The following is an 18,050-nucleotide window of genomic DNA, read 5'->3' on the forward strand; positions in this document are numbered from 1 at the left end:
CTCCGCAACGGGAGAGACCACAACAGTGAGAGGCCCGCGTACCACAAAAAAAAAAAAAAACTAAAAGTACAACTGATGTGAGCCTATATTTTTAGAAATTCTTGTGGGTCAAATGAAATCAAAATATTTCCAGGCCTATTCCTGCAGGCAAGCATTTTGCTGGAAGCTCCAAGTCATTCTATAGCTGGTGACATAAGCACATGTTGATTTTTTTCCCCCATGCTTAGGGTGGGTCATGCTGAGGCACAAGAATTGTAAACTCGCCCCTTTGTGACCAGTAGCAGCCTTTGCAAGACTGTTGGCCAAGCATAGTCTTGTGACTGAGGAGACAGTAGGAAGGTGATCTCAGGCGCCATCACCTGCCTGCCATGCTGGTGAGATGGGTATGAGGGATTTGGAATGAGTCACGAATTTCAAAAACTGGTTGAGGGTCTTCCCTGGCGGCCCAGTGGTTAAGACTCTGTGCTTCCGATGCAAGGGGCACGGGCTCGATCCCTGGTTGGGGAGCTAAGATTCCACATGCCACGCAGCGCGGTGGCCAAAAAAAAAAAAAAAAAAAATGGGTGAAGTGGTCAAAAGATACAAACTTCCAGTTATAAAATAGGTAAGTCCTGGCAATGCAATGGAGTTAATGCTGACTGTAGTTAATAGTACTGTATTATATACTTAAACGTTGCTAAGAGGGTAGGTGTTAAAAGTTATCACAAGAAAAAAAAGTGTCTCACTATGTGTGGTGATGGATATTAAGTAGACTTATTGCAGCAATCATTTGGCAAAATATACAAGTATGGAATCACTGCATTGTACACCTGAAACAAATATGTTATATATATATATCTCAATTATGTCTCAATTTAAAAAAAGAAAAAATTTTGACGGGGGCATTATATTTCTTACGTATTCTTTAGAAAGAAGGAAGTAAGCGAATGAATGAACTTGTGAAAGAGAATATTCACACTATTCGTGTGTGTTAAATAAATTCAGCTCATGCTTTCTAAGGACATTCAGGATGCCCGTCACTCTCTCATCATGGCCTATTAAGTTGGGGACCTACTTGGAAAACTCCATTATTTAAAAGGCTAAAAATCCAATCTTCTGTTTTGTAGCTGTCGCTGAGGTGAGCGAAGAAACCAAGCCCAACCCGCTGTTCCCCAGATCTTTCCCGGGAAGCCTGCAGACTGACCACACACCATTTTCCTTTCCTCACACCAGTGGGTTCCAGCCCACCTCCACGTTTCCACCCATCCAGCCTGGAAGACCGCACACCGGAAATGCAGCCCTTCCCGGAGTGACCTCCGCCAGGTCCACGTCCCTACTGCCTCTTGCGTTTAATCACACGGTTGGCCACATAATACTTTCTGAACACAAAGATGTCAAGTTTAATTGCTCGATCAACATACCTAATATATACCAGGACAGTGCAACTGTTTCTTGGTGGAAAGATGGGAAGGAATTGCTGGGGGCCCATCATGCAATTACTCAATTTTATCCAGATGATGAAGTTACAGCAATCATCGCTTCCTTCAGGTAAGTGTTCTTTCTTCCTTTCTTTTAAAATGTTGTTGTGGGGCTTCCCTGGTGGCGCAGTGGTTGGGAGTCCGCCTGCCGATGCAGGGGACGCGGGTTCGTGCCCTGGTCCGGGAGGATCCCACGTGCCGCAGAGCAGCTGGGCCCGTGGGCCGTGGCCGCTGGGCCTGCGCCTCCGGGGCCTGTGCTCCGCAGCGGGAGAGGCCACAGCGGTGAGAGACCCACGTAACGCAAAAAAAAAAAAAAAAAGTTGTTGTTGTGCTTTTGCTGATTCAAAAGCAAAAGGCTTGTAAAGAAATAACAGCCTTCTGTTTTCTGTGTTAGCAGCCCCACTGGTCCATTTAGAGGGTAGATTAATAGCTGATTGTATTGCTGATTTCTTTTCTATTGGCTTTTGGCCCTACTGGAACTCTTGGTGATCAAATGCTCTTCCCAGCTGGCCTGTAAGTCCTGTCAAGGCCTGCTGGACTCAAGAGCTCTCCCAGCGAGTGAGAACAGTGTTCCTACCTGGCAGGAGGAGACATCTAACTCACCAGGTGGGCGTGGAACTTGTGAAACAAGGCAGCCCTCCACCCCTTTCGTTTGCCCTATCTCCTCTCCCTTCTCCCTCTCCCAGCACCCCCTGCGGCTGCAGATGTTGCCCTCCTGTTGGGGTAGGAAGGAGGCGGAAAGTGTGAAGTCTGGGGAATTGAGACAGATCTTCGGCCACGTGGCTCCCCATCTCAGCATTCCACTTTGTGTCGGCAGGGGCAGGCCCAGTGAGTTGGAGGGGGTGACACGGATAAGCCAGGCCAGGACATAAATGTGGAATAATCCATCGTCCCAAGGGTTGAGTCCTCCTACCGCAGATACTGGAGACAGTGAGACAGCTGCTTCTCTTCTCACCGTCCCTTTTCATTCTCTACTCTTTCCTCTTAGCCAGGAGGGGTTTTGTTTGTTTGTGTTTATATCAGGACTTCCTGGCATGTACAGTTTTAGAATTAGGTGGACTGTGGTCACTGAAGTTTCTAAATGAATTCGGAGCAGCGTTGACTCAGGAGGCTTTTCTCTGGGATTCCTCCACTCCGAGTGGAGTCCTCTTTGATCTGCTGTGTTTTTACTTTCTCCAACCTGATGTTTGGGCCTCTTCCAGACTGTGTCATGTCTTCTGGTGAATCATTGTGTGTTTCCTTTTCAGAAAACCACCTCGGGGTTACCAGAGACCTGATGACTCCAGTTAGAGTTTAGCGTGTCAACACATTCATAAGATGACCCCCTTTTTAGCATTTTCCAAGTTATCTTGGTCATCATCAAGGAAAGAAAACGATTTCCGCATTTCCCGTTGGTCGATTTAACCTCTGGCTGGGTCTCTCGCGCTGCCATTCTCCGCCAGTGTCAAGACTCGGGTGTCTTGCCCATGGCTATATTTTTTCTCCATCAACTACAAAACACAGATGTTTTTCCATTATGTAGACACAGCTTCTGATGGGAGAATTAAAATCACCATTTCATAATGAATGAGGTTTAAAGGCTTATAGAAACCAAAACTGGCACATTCGTCTCACCCGGGGTCATTTAGGAGGAAAGCACAGCCTTGCTCTCTGGGCTGCAAGTCCCAAGTGGGGGTCCTGCCACCGGCCCCCATGAGACCGTGGGTGAGCCGCTGCATCTTCCCTGGTCTTCTTGCCAAGGAGATGGGTTTGGACCGCCTGACTGGCAGCTCTAGGTGTGCTCTAAGGGGCCATTAGAGAGTCAAAAGATTTGGAGAGTTTTTAAACTTAGACGGTGTCTTATTCTGAGCTGATGTTTTTAGAGTTCAGAAGGTGACTGGGTGATATTTTGAGAACTTTAGAGAAGAATGTATACTTTTGCATGTATTCGGCTGAACTCTCATAAACTCATTTGGAAGAGAAAAAAATCTTATGTGACCTCCCAACTAAGCAAATTCCGTGATCAGAATTCTTGCAAAGGATGGACACTCAGCTGAATTGAGTAATATCTGGAACAGCAGTAAGTCCACCATTAGGATATTCTTCAACTTGATTAAAGTAATGTACAGGCAGCACTGTAGCTGTGGGTGATTCAGTGAAGTAAATTACAGTGACTTGATCAAGATTATCAATATTTGTGTCATTTCTTCCCAAGAGAGAAGGATGTTGGAGACCCTAATTTGATGTCTTTTATATGAGGACCCTGAGGTCCTTAAGAGTAGGGTGTCTTGCTCAGGATCACTAGGTAGTAAGCTGGTCATCCTTAACCAGGGGGCCTGATATGCACACCTGCAGTATCCTCTCTTCTCAAATCTTCACGGGCCCTGAGGAAATCCACTCTGGTTCCCAGAAACAGTGAAGAGTTAAACACTAGTTCTAGGTTTTCAATAGATGCCATTTTATCAGGAATTCGTTAGCCTGCAACTTTGCTGGAGTTGCCACTAACAGGACCGGCATGGACCACGTTTATTTAAGGGAATGTGCAAAAGATAGATGTCCGTATATAGGCAGGGGTCAGAGGAACTATAAAGAAAAACACAAAGTATTTTAAGTTAGATCACGGAACCATTTTTCTATAAGGTTATTATAATAAAAAAGGACAGAATGGACATGAATTTTGAAATGATTAGGTCTCCGGATCGGGGAGTCCACAGTTTGCACCTGCACTTGTGCTTTAAATACGAAGCAGCTGTGAGTCGCTGAAGCCTGGCAGATTGTGGATGCTGCATTTAACTCTCTTAGCCTGATATTGGTTCATGCTTTCTCTTTCATATCATGCAGACCCTTGGCTTTTGCCCACCCCACACTTAAACTCCCAAACTCCTCATTCTAAACATTAGGATTAGTCACGCTTCTGGTCTTTCATCCTAAAACAAAACCTGTCCTGGTTGAAGGTGTAGTTTAAGAGGCGTGCAGATTTAAAGCACTGGAACTTTCATCTGTTATTCCTTCCACTCTCTCACAGTGGCCATCATAGTGCTTTCCTTTCCAAAGGAAGGAAAGAATGGGATAAGTAATTTACACTAAGGAAAGCTTGAACATTGACTGGTGACATCATTTTGGACACAAGGAATAGAGATTTTGTTTTCAAATCACAACACAGGCAACCGCCCACTAGTTATAAAATCAGCCAGCCTTGCCCTGAACGTCTGGGCATTGAGACACGAAGGACAGACCTGGTCCCTGTCCTTCTGCTTGTGAACAGAATGGAGGGGAAGGAAGACTCAAATGTCAAGTGCAGAAGCGCTAAGGTGATGGTGATGTGTTTAAGGTAGTGTTGCCATCAGATTTTAGATTTGGCCTTTAGGGGAGGAGGGCCCTGCATCAGGACCAAGGGAAGGACACTTCTGCTGCTCAGGGGGGACCACATCTTGCAGTCAACCCTCAGTTTATTGAAACTAGGTGTGGGAGGGTGGGAATGATAGGAGGAGCTCACAGGCATTTCAGCATGAGTCCCATGTACCCTGGAAAGCTTAAAGGAGATTTGTTTTGGCATCATGCGTGAGAGTATCCCCAGAAGATTTCTGAAACTACTTGGTCTTAGCTCCTCTATATGTGCATTTTTTAAGTTATTTTAATAGTTACATATGTATTTTGTTTTCATAGTTGTATGTATTTTGTTAAATACTTGGAAGATACCAAACAAGTACAGAGAAGGAAACTATGGCCCACAACCCCAAGAAAACTTTTCCAAGCATATAGAACTCTAAGATGCTTGAAATCAAATTAGTATTTTATTACATAGATGTATGTCTTATTTCATGCACTTATCATTGTAGGATGAACATTTACCTATATTGCTAAAAGTCTTCAAAATATTTTAATATTTAATATTATTTAATATTTATATTTAATTATTTTTTAATATTTTTAATATTTATTTTAATGCCACTGTAACTTGCTATTGTAAAACAGATTCATTTATAGAGAGTGCAAATGAAATTATAAAGGGAAAACCTTAAAAATTATTTTCAAAATGCCAAGGTTGGTGGCATACACAAGGGAAGAAGTAACTGATGTGGGACTTCAAATCCAGATGCCCTCTTGAGCTGGGTCTGTCCTGTGCTAACAGTTCACGTTTCACTTAGTTGTCTATTATTATTGACAGAGTCGAGTCATCTTTCATTCATGGGTGTAGGAAGCATTCAGTGTCTGCTAGTAGGTTGGAGTATTCTTAACTGATAGCTTGGTGGTGAATACTGAAAATCCACACCAGCCTCCCTACTTACCCCCCACCACCCCGTGCATGGTACATCACTTGAAAGCAGTTGCTAGACTGTGGGACTTAGGTCACCAGGCTGAGCATCCCCCTTGACACTCCAACCAGTATCCCGCCCCATCTACACCTGTTATCAGCTCGTCCAGCCCCAGGACCCTCTTTAGCCAAGAGCTTCCCGTGAAGTCTCTAAAGGACGGTGTAATTTGTGGGACGTAGCTCAAAAATCTGGTATGGGGTGTAGAAAGCTCTCTCGCTTCGGTGGAAACACTCCCTCATCAGGAAGGCACCAGCCTTGAGATCAGAAGACTTGGGGAGACTCACCCTCAAGCAAAAACAGAAGCTGATGTTCCTGTAAACTGACAGGCCCAGCACATTTAGTTATTGGGTGATTTATGGAGGAGGGAAGGTATTTGATGTTTGTTTTCTTTGTAGTCTAGGTATTCCCAGTACTCTTTAAATTCTGGCATCCTTCCCAGTAGCTAAAGCTAGAAGGATTTTACTTTCTTCCTACATTTTCTTGGTAAACATGTTAAGTAGGTAGTTTGGGTCCCTGCGGGCTCCTGGCGCCTGAGACGCTTGTGTTGGCGGCGCCCCCGCAGGCGCTGTGTGCCGAGACCCTTGCCACAGGCGGGGCGGGGTGCGGGTGTGCATCTGCCTGGTACCATTGCTGGCTGTTCTTTACCCCAAAATGGAATCGTGCATGAGAAATCAGCCAAACATCTAGAAAGTAAGAACCTAATTTGTTGAGCCAAACCATCAGCTGGAAAAGTTATTTTTAGCCATTGATCCCTGAGACTTTTGGACTTGCTTTATATTCAGACTTCCTTTCAGCTCAGGTTTTGTCCAAGATCCCCGAACTCGGGTGATCCATGGAATGCTGTCAGCGCCGTTTGAACGACGGCAAAGGGTAAAACAGGATGCTTAGCAGTGGATCGTCTTTGTATTTCTTTTAAAAGTTTTTCTTTCCATTTTTCATGGCTTTTTTTTTTATTGTGGTAACATACACATAACATAAAACTTACCATTTTAGGGCTTCTCTGGTGGCGCAGTGGTTGAGAGTCCGCCTGCCGATGCAGGGGACACGGGTTCGTGCCCCGGTCCGGGAAGATCCCACGTGCTGCGGAGCGGCTGGGCCCATGAGCCATGGCCGCTGAGCCTGCGCGTCCGGAGCCTGTGCTCCGCAGCAGGAGATGCCACAACAGTGAGAGGCCCGCGTACCGCAAAAAAAAAACAAAACAAAAACAACTTACCATTTTAACCCTTTTTGAATATCCAAGTCAGTGGCCTTGAGTACATTCACGACGTCATGCCACTGTCACCACCATCCATCTCCAGAGCTCTTTCATCATCTCAAACTGAAACTCCATACCCGTGAAACACTAACTCCCCACTCCCCCTCCCCTCCAGCCCTCGGTAACCTCTATTCCACATTCTTTCCCTGTGAATTTGACTACTCTAGGCATTCATCCAATATTGGTCCTTTTTTATATGTCTTCTAAGAAGGCTTGAGAGCTTAGGTACTCCTTGCGAGCCATTTCTGAGCAGGCCAGCCTAGTTGTAATAGGTCTGAGGGCCAGAGAGATGCTGTGTGTCCTTGTAGGATGCCCTGGGGCTACGTCAGCTGAGGGGATGCTGGTGTGATGGGCTTTTGCAGCTGCTGTCCCACCGCCATGGCTCTCTCCAGGTGGTTCCTGTCTAGACACTGTGGCAGAATCTGTGGTTTCTTTGGTCTTCCCCTGTTCAGATGTTTGACCAAAAGCTGATGGAATTCTTATACTTTTTTTTTTAAGTGCCTGCACACGGTAAAGTAGTCTAACTGTCCAAAAGTTATCTCTTGCATTCCAGCCCCCTTGCTCTTTCCCAGTGGGGAGCTGAGGTGACCCGTTTACTGGGTAGCTTTCCAGAGATATTCAGTCCATGAGTCGTGTGTGTGTGTATGTGTACGTGTGGTGTGTGTGCATGCCTGTGCCAGGCCCCAGCATGGTGTGTTAATCTAGTAGGGTACTACTCATAGCTGTGGTTAAATCAGTACCCAGAGTTCACAATTTTTGTGGCTATGGAAATGCTATTTTCAGCCAAATCATGTAGTCAACTGTAATTACATCGTACTTGTTATAGAGCTTTTTGATTTTCCTGAATTTAATAGTTTCCTTGCCTGTTGGTTCACTGAATTGTCTAAGTTTCAATCGCTCTTTCTCCCCCCACGTTTTAAAGGAAAATAATGCACCTCCTCTCAAAATGACCAGATTCTCAGGACTGGTGTTTTTCCTTGGAGGCGCCAGTCCTGGAGCTGTCCCTTTTCCTCCAGCCCAGACACGTTGCCCTCCAGGTCTGGGGTCTGTGGCTGAGTCAACTTTGCTTTCATTTTGGGGAGCCTCGTTCCTGCTGACTTCCAGCATCTGTTCCCTGGAGCCCAGCTCCCCCTCTTCCTGGCTTTACCCCGTCACCTTGGCCTGGAGCCCAGCCTCTACTCACTTGCTGGGCCCTCACGTGTCTGAAAATGCCATGTTTTTCCCACCTCCACCTTGAGGTAGTTTGGCCAGATACAGAATTTTAAAGGAAAATAATTTCCTGTTGTCATCTTGAAATCATTGCTCCGTTTCCTTTTCGCTCTCAGAGTTGTTCTTGAGAAGCATGACACGTTTCTGATTCCCTCGTAAATCACCTGCTTTTCTTTTCTCTGGAAGCTTCTGGGGGGTCTCCACTTTGTCTTAGAGGTGTGACATTGCCTGGTGAAGCCCCTTGGTGGGTCTTGTCTCTCTTGCTGTGCTGCCCACCTAGGTGTCAGGTGAGGGAAGACCCGTATCGCCAGTTCTGGACATTTTCCTGAATGACGCCTCCCTCCTCCCCTTTCTGTGTTCTTTCTGGAACTCCTTACTCAGTCATCGTCCGAATGCCTAGGTTGCTATTCTGAGCTCAGAGCCTTTCCTGCTGTTTCTGCGGGGGAGAGGGAGGAGATTGGGGACCAGTCGCCCATCTCCAGTCCCACCCCCCCACACTGCCATCATCCTGGGAGCCTTTACGTGATGTCTAGAAAGCAACAAGAGAATGATTTGTGAAAAACGTTTCCTGTGCTATAGGTAAGATGGATCTGGACTTGCTAATTAACGCAGACACGTTGTCCTTTTCACCCAGTGACGCTAGATCCTGCCTGATGCGAATGAGTAAAGACCAAGTTTTGATCACATTCCCTTTGCATTCTCGTGCTTTACTCCTAGTCTGAATTTTCCTTGCTGGTTAGTTGAAGGTACTCCTGGACTTTTTTGTGTGGTCTGATTTCTGCTGCCGAAGGTTATTTGTGCCTGCTGGCTTCTTGGGTTCCCGGAGTGCTGACCATACCTGGGCTGGGTGCGGTCCCCCTGGGGATGTGCCCTGCCTCCCTCTCTGGCCTTCACTTCCTCTCCGGTCCCTGGCTCACTGAGTCACGCAGCAAGCCTGCTACAGCACTGGGGTCCCAGGCCGTGAGCCAGAGCCCAGTTTTCCGAGGGCGTAGGTGTCCTCAGCCTGTCAGATCTCATTGTCTGCCGCAGCCAGCCCCTCCCTGAGTCTTGCCTCAAGAAAATGTTGCTTCTTGTAAAGTGATGAGTAGAAAGGATCCTCTCTTCAGTAGCCGTAACCTTGGTTTCCCTTGGAACTGCTAAGACTAGACAGGTCAGCCGCGGAGAATCTGCAGGAGCTGCTGAAAGCCACGTCGTACCATCCAGCCTCTGGGTGTTACCCACGATGGGCAGCGCATCGTCCTAGACGCCTGCTCCCCTCCCGCTTTCTTCAGCCCCTTCCTGTCACCTTGATATCCTGGTAGATTCTAGGGGAAGCGTCAGCTAGCCCGTTATTTGGAGATATTTGTCCTGTGAGGTCTCTTTCCGTCTTCTCCTGGTGACCTCTAAGCATTGTGACATTCAGCTCCTGCCCTAAAGCATGGAGAGACCGGCCTTTCCTTGACCCCTGCATCCTCCCCAAGTCCAACAGTCATTCATCAGGTGCCTTCCAGAATTATATCGCTCCTACATAGGAATGAGGGGAGAGGGGAAGACAGCGTATTCCCAGTCAATGGGGCACTGCTTAGATTGGCACATCAGGAAATGCAGGGGACAGGGGACCGTCACACTGCTGGATCCTGAGACCGTTAAGGAGGTGATGCTAACCCAAGCAGCTCTGGCCCTCGTAGTTCTGACTCATGCCGTTCTTTTTTTTTTTGCGGTACGCGGGCCTCTCACTGTTGCGGCCTCTCCCGTTGCGGAGCACAGGCTCCGGACGCGCAGGCTCAGCGGCCATGGCTCACGGGCCCAGCCGCTCCGCGGCACGTGGGATCTTCCCGGACCAGGGCACGAACCTGTGTCCCCTGCATCGCAGGCAGACCCCCAACCACTGCGCCACCAGGGAAGCCCCCTGATGCCGTTCTTCATGTGTACCTTCGTTACTCTGTTTATCATAGGCTAATAGGGGTCTGCAGAATAGTGTTGGGAGAAGCGGTATTTACCAGTGTCCAGTGTTTGTTCTGAAAACCGTGGCTTCTAGAGGCCGGGGACCCTTCACTGCCGCCTGTCAGCTCCTGGTGGTGACTGTGCTGTGTTAATAACCCTGGCAGCTGCCCCTTCTGACCTTGCCAGCTTCCTGGTCTCTTTTAAGCCTTAAGCCGTAGCCCTTGACAGGTTGCGGACAGATTTTATTTTGCTTTGGGATAAACTAGTTATATCGGGGAACAAGCTGCTAGGAAGGCAGGTGGACCCCTCCACGTTTTTCTTCTTTTTTCTTTTTCCTTCATTCACAGTCTTCTTGGTTGTGTCTGATGGGCAGAGAAGAAATCAGTGCTTGGGGCTAATAAAGGCATCCTCTGTAGGAGAGCATCTGAGAGCATTTCAAAGTGTGCCTCATTGTCTCACCCCTTCCCACCCCGGCTAAGAGCGGGTTTCACGTCTGTGGTGTAACTCCCTGTTTGCAAACACATTGGGAAATTGGCAAGCAGGACTCTGAACCTCTTAGAGCCAAGGCTGCCTGTTTATATAAGATATCTTATGTTCATCCTGTAATAAGAGGGAAACGAAAGGAAGGCAATTGATAATTAAATAATATGAATGTGAATATGTAAATGCTGGGTGTGACCACACCAGGAGAGATTATAATAAAGTCCACAGTGACTTGCCCCCAGGCACATGGCAGCTGCAGACGGAGCAGTGCTGTCGATGATCCATCTTCCAGACGATGACTGAGTCACAGCCAAGTTCCAAACAGGACAAAGGGATACTGGCCCTCCATTTTCACGGTCCTGGGAAATGACATGGATATTAACACCAGGCAAAATACTTTGTGTGTGTGTACAGTGAGATTAGGTTCTAGTCTCAGAAGGTCATTTGGGGGCTTCCCTGGTGGCGCTGTGGTTGAGAGTCCGCCTGCCGATGCAGGGGACACGGATTTGTGCCCCGGTCTGGGAAGATCCCACATGCCGCGGAGCGGCTGGGCCCGTGAGCCATGGCCGCTGAGCCTGCGCGTCCGGAGCCTGTGCTCTGCAACGGCAGAGGCCACAACAGTGAGAGGCCCGCGTACCAAAAAAAAAAAAAAAGAAGAAGGTCATTTGGGATGTGGAAAAGTTGCCCCTGGCCCCTGAAAACCATGTCGCCCCTAGTTATTTGTGACCATCCAAAACAACTCCACAAATTTGCAAAATGCCTGGAGGGGTGGTACTCTGATATAGAGAACCCTGGTACAGAGCCTACCATGGAAGTCCAGACAAGTGACAATATATGTGTTAGACCGGATTCTTCAGAGAAACAGAACCGGTAGAGGACACACACACACACACACAGACACACACAAACACAAAGAGAGCGAGAGAAATTTATTTTAAGGATTGGCTAATGTAATTGTGGGTGCTGCCAACTCTGAAATCTGTGGGGTGTCAGTGGGAGGCCCAGGGAAGAGTTGATGTTGCAGCCTTGAGGCCCAAATGCAGTTTGGAGGCAGGATTTCCTGTTCCTCGGAAGACCTCAGTCTATGCTCATAAGGCATTTAACGGACTACACGAGGCCCACCCAAGCGATGGAGGGTCATCTGCTTTGCTTTGAGTCGACTGGTCGGAATATTCATCACACCTGAAAAACACCTTCACAGAAAAATATCTTTACATCTAGAGTAACGTTTGACCAAGGATCTGGGTACTGTGACCTAGCCGTGTTGAGACACACGTGACACACATTAGCCATGTTAATCATCACCGCGAAGGACAAAGAAGTTGAAGAATGTTCCATTCCTATAGCAGAAACTCTAAAGGTCGTCACGATAAATATCTTTGTGTTTCTCCCGGAAGCATAACCAGTGTGCAGCGTTCAGACAATGGGTCGTATATCTGTAAGATGAAAATAAACAATGACGAGATCGTGTCTGACCCCATCTACGTCGAGGTGCAAGGTGAGTCCAGAGGCCACAGGGTGTCCAGTTGCCACAGGGCGGTTTGTTGTAGAGCCTGCATTAATCGCTTCGTGTATAATGCTCCAGAGTTGGGCATGCCCATTTGTTTGTTTGTTTTTTTAATTGTTTTTATTGAGGTATAGTTGATTTACAATGTTGTGTTAGTTTCAGGTATACGGCAAAGTGATTCAGTTTATTATATGTGTGTGTATATATATATATATGTATATATATATATATTCTTTTTCAGATTCTTTTCCCATATAGGCTATTACAAAATATTGAGGCTAGTTCCCCGAGCTATACAGTAGGTCCTTGTTGTTTATCTATTTTATATATAGTAGCATATATATGTTACTCTCAAATTCCTAATTTATCCCATTGGTAACTCTGTATGCAAACCTTGCAAATCCATAAGCACTGAAATTTTACAAGGCCATCTGCTTTGCAGACTTCAGGTAGTTATGAAATTCACTTAATTCTTAGAGATTTAGCTCTATCCTACGCGCTATGGCTGAGCTAAAAAGAGATTGTGGACCTCCTTGTCCTAAGGTTATTTACAATTTAAAACAACTGAAGTCTTTTTATGTTAAGAAACAAAATGCAACCTATTATCCAGTTCTCAGTGCTGGCATCAGATGCCACTCACCTGGTCAAGTGCCAATTTGTTTATTATTCAGTATCTGTTACTGTCTTGCTTATGCAGACGGGGAAATCAGGGAGAGTGAGCCGTTTTCTTGATTGGTCCTGCAGCTTGGCCTGGGATTCCTTTTTAGGCCCTAGGATTTGTCAGGCGCGTGATTCAGTGCAGTTCGATGCCATGACACGAGATGGGCTTGGTGGGGGAGCTGGAGCAACAGGCAAGGAGAAGGCAGTCTCTGCCCTCAAGGAAGTTGGACTCTCGTGGGGAACGTGAGCTGATGCACAGGTGAGCCAGGCCAGGGGGGCCCGGGTCCTGCATCTCGGGGTTTGCACGTCCGGTTCGGCAATGGCAGGGCCTGTCAAGTGAGGCTTTGAGGAGGAAGCATCTTCATTATCACCCCAAGTGGCCGCTCCCCACTGTCCTAGGGGCTGCCCTCCAGGGTCCCTGCTCGCTGAGGTGCAGAGCCTTCAGAACAACTTTTCTGCTTTCTCCCGACCCTCCTCATCAAAGGCTTTAGAGCAGGTGATTAGCTTTTCAAGGAACTTCAACGAGAAGCATCTCCCACAAAAAGGCTGCTGAGCTACCCTTTCTTTTGCAGACGTGAACTTGATACCCTCTAATGCTGCAAGAGGCCTGAGGGAGGGGCCCCTCAGAGTCTCTTTTGGAGCTTTGCTCTGAGCCCATCCCAGGCTGCACAGCCAGTGCCACAGGGATCTGTCTGCATCAGCCAGAGGGGAGGGTTGCTACATTTGCTGCTAATCTGGGAAAACTATTCAGAGGACATTTCACTTGTAAAATCCCAGAAAAAATGCCCAGGGCAGGAATGAGTTAGGTGCAAATGGAGTTTTGCAAAACTTTGATACATGAAAAAAGAATCCCATTTTACCACTCCCACATCAGTCCTGCTGGGACCAGAGCTGTGAGCTCCCAGTCCCAAAAGAACACAGCTTAAACGTCTGAGGCCAGTTAGCTTGATCTGTCAAATTTTTGTCACATGCCCCAAATAAGTACCAACTGGTTTTCTCTGAGCTATTCTTAACGTCCCTTCCCTATGACCCCGGTTCTGGGATCATAGTGGGAGATCTTGGGGTTGTAACTGTGTAACTCTGTCTATACTCTTCATGAGAATGTGCTTGGAGAAGTGCTCAGCCCTGTACGAGTGTACAGATTTTAAAATTTATTATCCCTCACCTGAAAGTCTCACACAAAATAGGTTGTCCTCAAAAACAGGCAGACCACACCGTTCAGAATGGCCATCATCCAAAAAAGTCTACAAATAATAAACACTGGGGAGGGTGTGGAGAAAAGGGAACCCTCGTATACTGTTGGTGGGAATGTAAATTGATGCAGCCAACATGGAGGTTCCTTAAAAACTAAAAATAGAGTTACCATATGATCCAGCAATCTCACTCCTGGGCATATATCTGGAAAAGACAAAAACTTTAATTTGAAAAGATACATGCACCCCAATGTTCACAGCAGTACTATTTACAATTGCCAAGACATGGAAGGAACCTAAGCGTCCATCAACAGACGAATGGATAAAGAAGATGTGGTGTATATACTGGAATATTACTCAGCCATAAAAAGGATGAAATATTGCCATTTGTAGCCACATGGATGGACCTGGAGATTATCATACAAGTAAAGTAAGTCAGAAAGAGAAAGACAAATATCATATGATACCACTTATATGTGGAATCTAAAAAACTGATACAAAGGAGCTTATTTACAAAACAGAACCAGACTCACAGACATAGGAAACAAACTTGTGGTTACCAAAGGGGAAAGAAGCGAAGGGGTAAACTAGGAGTTAGGGTTTAGCATATACACACTACTATATATAAAATAGATAAACAACAAGGACCTCCTGTATAGCACAATATAGTTGATATTGAACTATATTCAATATGTTGTAATAACCTATAATGGAAAAGAATCTGAAAAAGAATATATTTTTACATATGTATAACTGAATTACTCTGCCGTACACCTGAAACTAATAACAACGTTGTAAATCAAGTATGCTTAAATTTAAAAAAGAAAAAAAAATGGGTAGATTCTTACGTGGCTTTGTTTTCACTTTGTGTTTATTGGTAAGGAATCCTGAAAACCTGCCAGCCTTTCCCAGGAGTTTGAGCAACACCTAATTTCAGAACTGCTAGGCCTCCCTTCTGAAAAAAAACAGTTCTGAATCACCATGACTCCTTTGGGAAAGTGTCCTAGAAGACAGGCTAGGGCTAGGCTGGCAGGAATTAGCCCCTTTGTTCTTTCCTACCCAACTTCAGGGAGGTAAAAACTGGCCGTTTCAGACCTGGGTGGTGGACAGAGGAGGCTCCCGCTGCCAAGCTCCCGTGTGGTTTCCATTCCCCTGGGGGCTGTGCCTCGGCCTGTGGATCTAATAGCTTCTTTCGCTCACCTCTTCCTCTGCAGGACTTCCTCACTTTACGAGGCAGCCTGAGAGCATGAATGTCACCAGAAACACAGCCTTCAACCTCACCTGTCAGGCCGTGGGCCCACCTGAGCCCGTCAACATTTTCTGGGTTCAGAACAGCAGCCGTGTCAATGAACTTCCAGAAAAATCCCCCTCCGTTCTGACTGTCCCTGGTGAGTCTGAGTTGTGGGATTTCCATACTGTTTGCCCTGGAATGGTGGAAGGGGAGCAGAAGTTTGATGAGCGCCGTGTGCACAGCAGCAGGGAGTCGAGGCGGATGAAACCGCAGGTGAGGCAGCTGCGGGTAGGGGCCAGGTGGAGGGGGAGGCGGGGGGGAATCTCGGGGGTCAGAGGTCACAGGGCAGGACTGGGGCGTGGGGATACGGCCACCGCGGGTGTCTGTGGTTAAGTTGGCGAAGTGGCCAGAGTCCTTGAGCCTGGGCAGCGGGAGCCCTGCTCACGTCTTCCGTGGCAGCTGTGGCCCTGCTGGCTGGCAGGGCTTGCATTTCAGGAACCACTGATGGGACGACCTCAGCGAGGTTTGGCGGCAAGGAAGGTGCGTTGGCCACGGGGTTGGCTGCGGGAGGACTGAGTCACTGTGAGGCCGTGGCCGCCCTGATGGTCAGCGGTCATCTGATTTCCCTCCGAATGGGCGTGCCCTGGCTTCCTTGCCGTGCTCCTCCGACAGCGCTCTCGGGGTCCGCGCCACTGATGTTTCTGTGCCGCTGAATCCAGCGGGCTCCTCTTTGGCTCCTGTCACTGCATCTTCCAGCAACATCTGGCAAGGTTACCAGCCCCGATCCTTTCTTTTTTTCACACACTCAGCAAACGTTCTGAGGGATGCGCACGCCAGAGGTGACCTTCAGGAAGCCCTGTCTTCCTGGCTTCCTTCCTGCCTCCCGACTCGTCCTCTTCCCTTGACAGGAGTTCTGAATGTGGGAGGGTGCCCTAGGGCTCAGTCCTGGACCCACCTCTGAGAGTTCCTTTGGGCCCCTGGCTTCGCGACCATCTGTGTGATGACAACCTTGAACTTCATGTCTCCAGCTCAGACCTCCCCCCTGAGCTTCAAGCTCCTTGCTTGGCATTTCCACTTACTGGGTATGGAAGCGTCTTAAAATGAAACTCTTGATTTCCCCCCAAGACTTGCTCTGCCCCAGAGTTCCCCATCTTAGTAAATGATATCACCATTTGCCCATCCTTCCTTCCTTCTCCTTTTCCTCACTGAATGCATCAGCAGGTTGTCAGTTCTGCTCCAACAGTACATCTCAAATCTGTCTTTTCTCTGTCCCTGCTGCAGTGCCCTGGTCCACGTCACTGCCAGCTCTTGCCCACAGCACTGCAGTAACTTCCTAACTGGTCTCTTTGCTTCTAGCCTTGTCCCCACTCTCGTCCTCCATGGCAGTTCGTGTCCCCCGCCTGCTGGAACCCTTCAGGGGCTTCCCATTATCTTTGACTGGCACTCAGAGTCCGTCCTGCCCCCGCTCACAGGACCTGCGCGCTCTGGTTCCCGCTCAACTCTCCAGCCCAAACCCATCCCACTCTTTCCCTGCTTATTACGCACCCGTCACACTGATTGTCTTTCATTTTCTCAGAAACGTCACCTTTCTCCCTGCCTCAGGACCTTTGCACTTTCTTTCTGTCTGCTTGCCGTGTTGTTCCATCTGCCCTTCATCCCATGACACGTCTCAGACATCACTTTTGCACAGACGTCTTTCCTGGTCCTTCTTTTAGTTCCTCCCCACTCCTTTATTGACTCCCAGGCATGTATTCTTGTGGACTTCCTTCACTGCGCTGGTCACAGTCTGTAATTTCCCTGTTTATTTGTTTAGTTGCTTGTCTGTCTTCTTAGAGAATGTATACTCAGTAAGAACAGGGACTTTGTCTCCCCCAAGGTGGTGCCTGACTCATGGTAATACTCACTGAATATTTATGCTGAGTGGACCAGCTAGTGAATGCCAACCTGAGGTATTGTTTCTGAATCACTTTTCTTACTCCCGAGTCCACAAGCAATGTTATGTCTCTGCCTTCATCTGAGTTTTCTTTGAGTTTCTCCAAGGAATTGATCGTCAAGTAACTTATTTGTTCAAAATTAATTTTAAAAAAATACATTCCTCCCTCTCTGGGATGATTGCTTAAGTCCCATAAAGGAGGATTTATGGGGCATACAATGAAATATGTAGGTTAAATTGACATACAGTTAAATGCATAGCAATTAAATGCACCACTCAGTGAGTCATGATAAATGTAGACACTCACGTAACCACCACTTCAATCAAGATATAGAACAAAGCTTCCCTGGTGGAGCAGTGGTTGAGAGTCCGCCTGCCGATGCAGGGGACGCGGGTTCGTGCCCCGGTCCGGGAGGATCCCACATGCCGCGGAGCGGCTGGGTCCGTGAGCCATGGCCGCTGAGCCTGCGCGTCCGGAGCCTGTGCTCCGCAACGGGAGAGGCCACAACAGTGAGAGGCCCGCCTACCGCAAAAAAAATAAAATAAAATCTGAATGTTTGCAGGTAGGCACCCTGCTATCTTGGAATTAACCCTGAAGTAAACTTTTCCCATCCCTTCTACCAAGAGGAAGCTGAGCAGGGAAGTGGTTTAAAGAGCCCTGATTGTTGAGACATGTTTGAACAGGAAGGTCATACGCTTTCCCCTCTTGATATCGGTTTTGTTTTGTTTTTTCCTCTGTGATGTAAGCGCTGTCTTCAAGAACCATGAGCAAAGAAGTACTTTGTCTAAAGGGCATTATTCTGAGTCAACAAAGCCAATCTCAAAGGTTACGTGTAAAATATACTTGGCGGCTGTCCTTGGAAGGCTCTTCGAAGGGATCTCTGTTTGAAATGTTTTCCAGCTG

General features: G+C 47.4%; 1 protein-coding gene across 1 annotated transcript in view; it reads left to right on the forward strand.

Moving 5' to 3' along the window:
* MERTK (MER proto-oncogene, tyrosine kinase) overlaps positions 1-18,050 on the forward strand; it is a 111,575-nt gene that overhangs the window by 21,343 nt on the left and 72,182 nt on the right. Inside the window, exons 2-4 of the mRNA XM_033838402.2 lie at positions 1,107-1,527; positions 12,020-12,120; positions 15,197-15,370. Coding sequence (XP_033694293.1) covers positions 1,107-1,527; positions 12,020-12,120; positions 15,197-15,370 — 696 coding nt within the window. The remainder of the gene's footprint in view (positions 1-1,106; positions 1,528-12,019; positions 12,121-15,196; positions 15,371-18,050) is intronic.

Source organism: Tursiops truncatus, chromosome 14 (genome assembly GCF_011762595.2).
Source record: "Tursiops truncatus isolate mTurTru1 chromosome 14, mTurTru1.mat.Y, whole genome shotgun sequence".
In the NCBI taxonomy this organism is placed as follows: Eukaryota; Metazoa; Chordata; class Mammalia; order Artiodactyla; family Delphinidae; genus Tursiops; species Tursiops truncatus.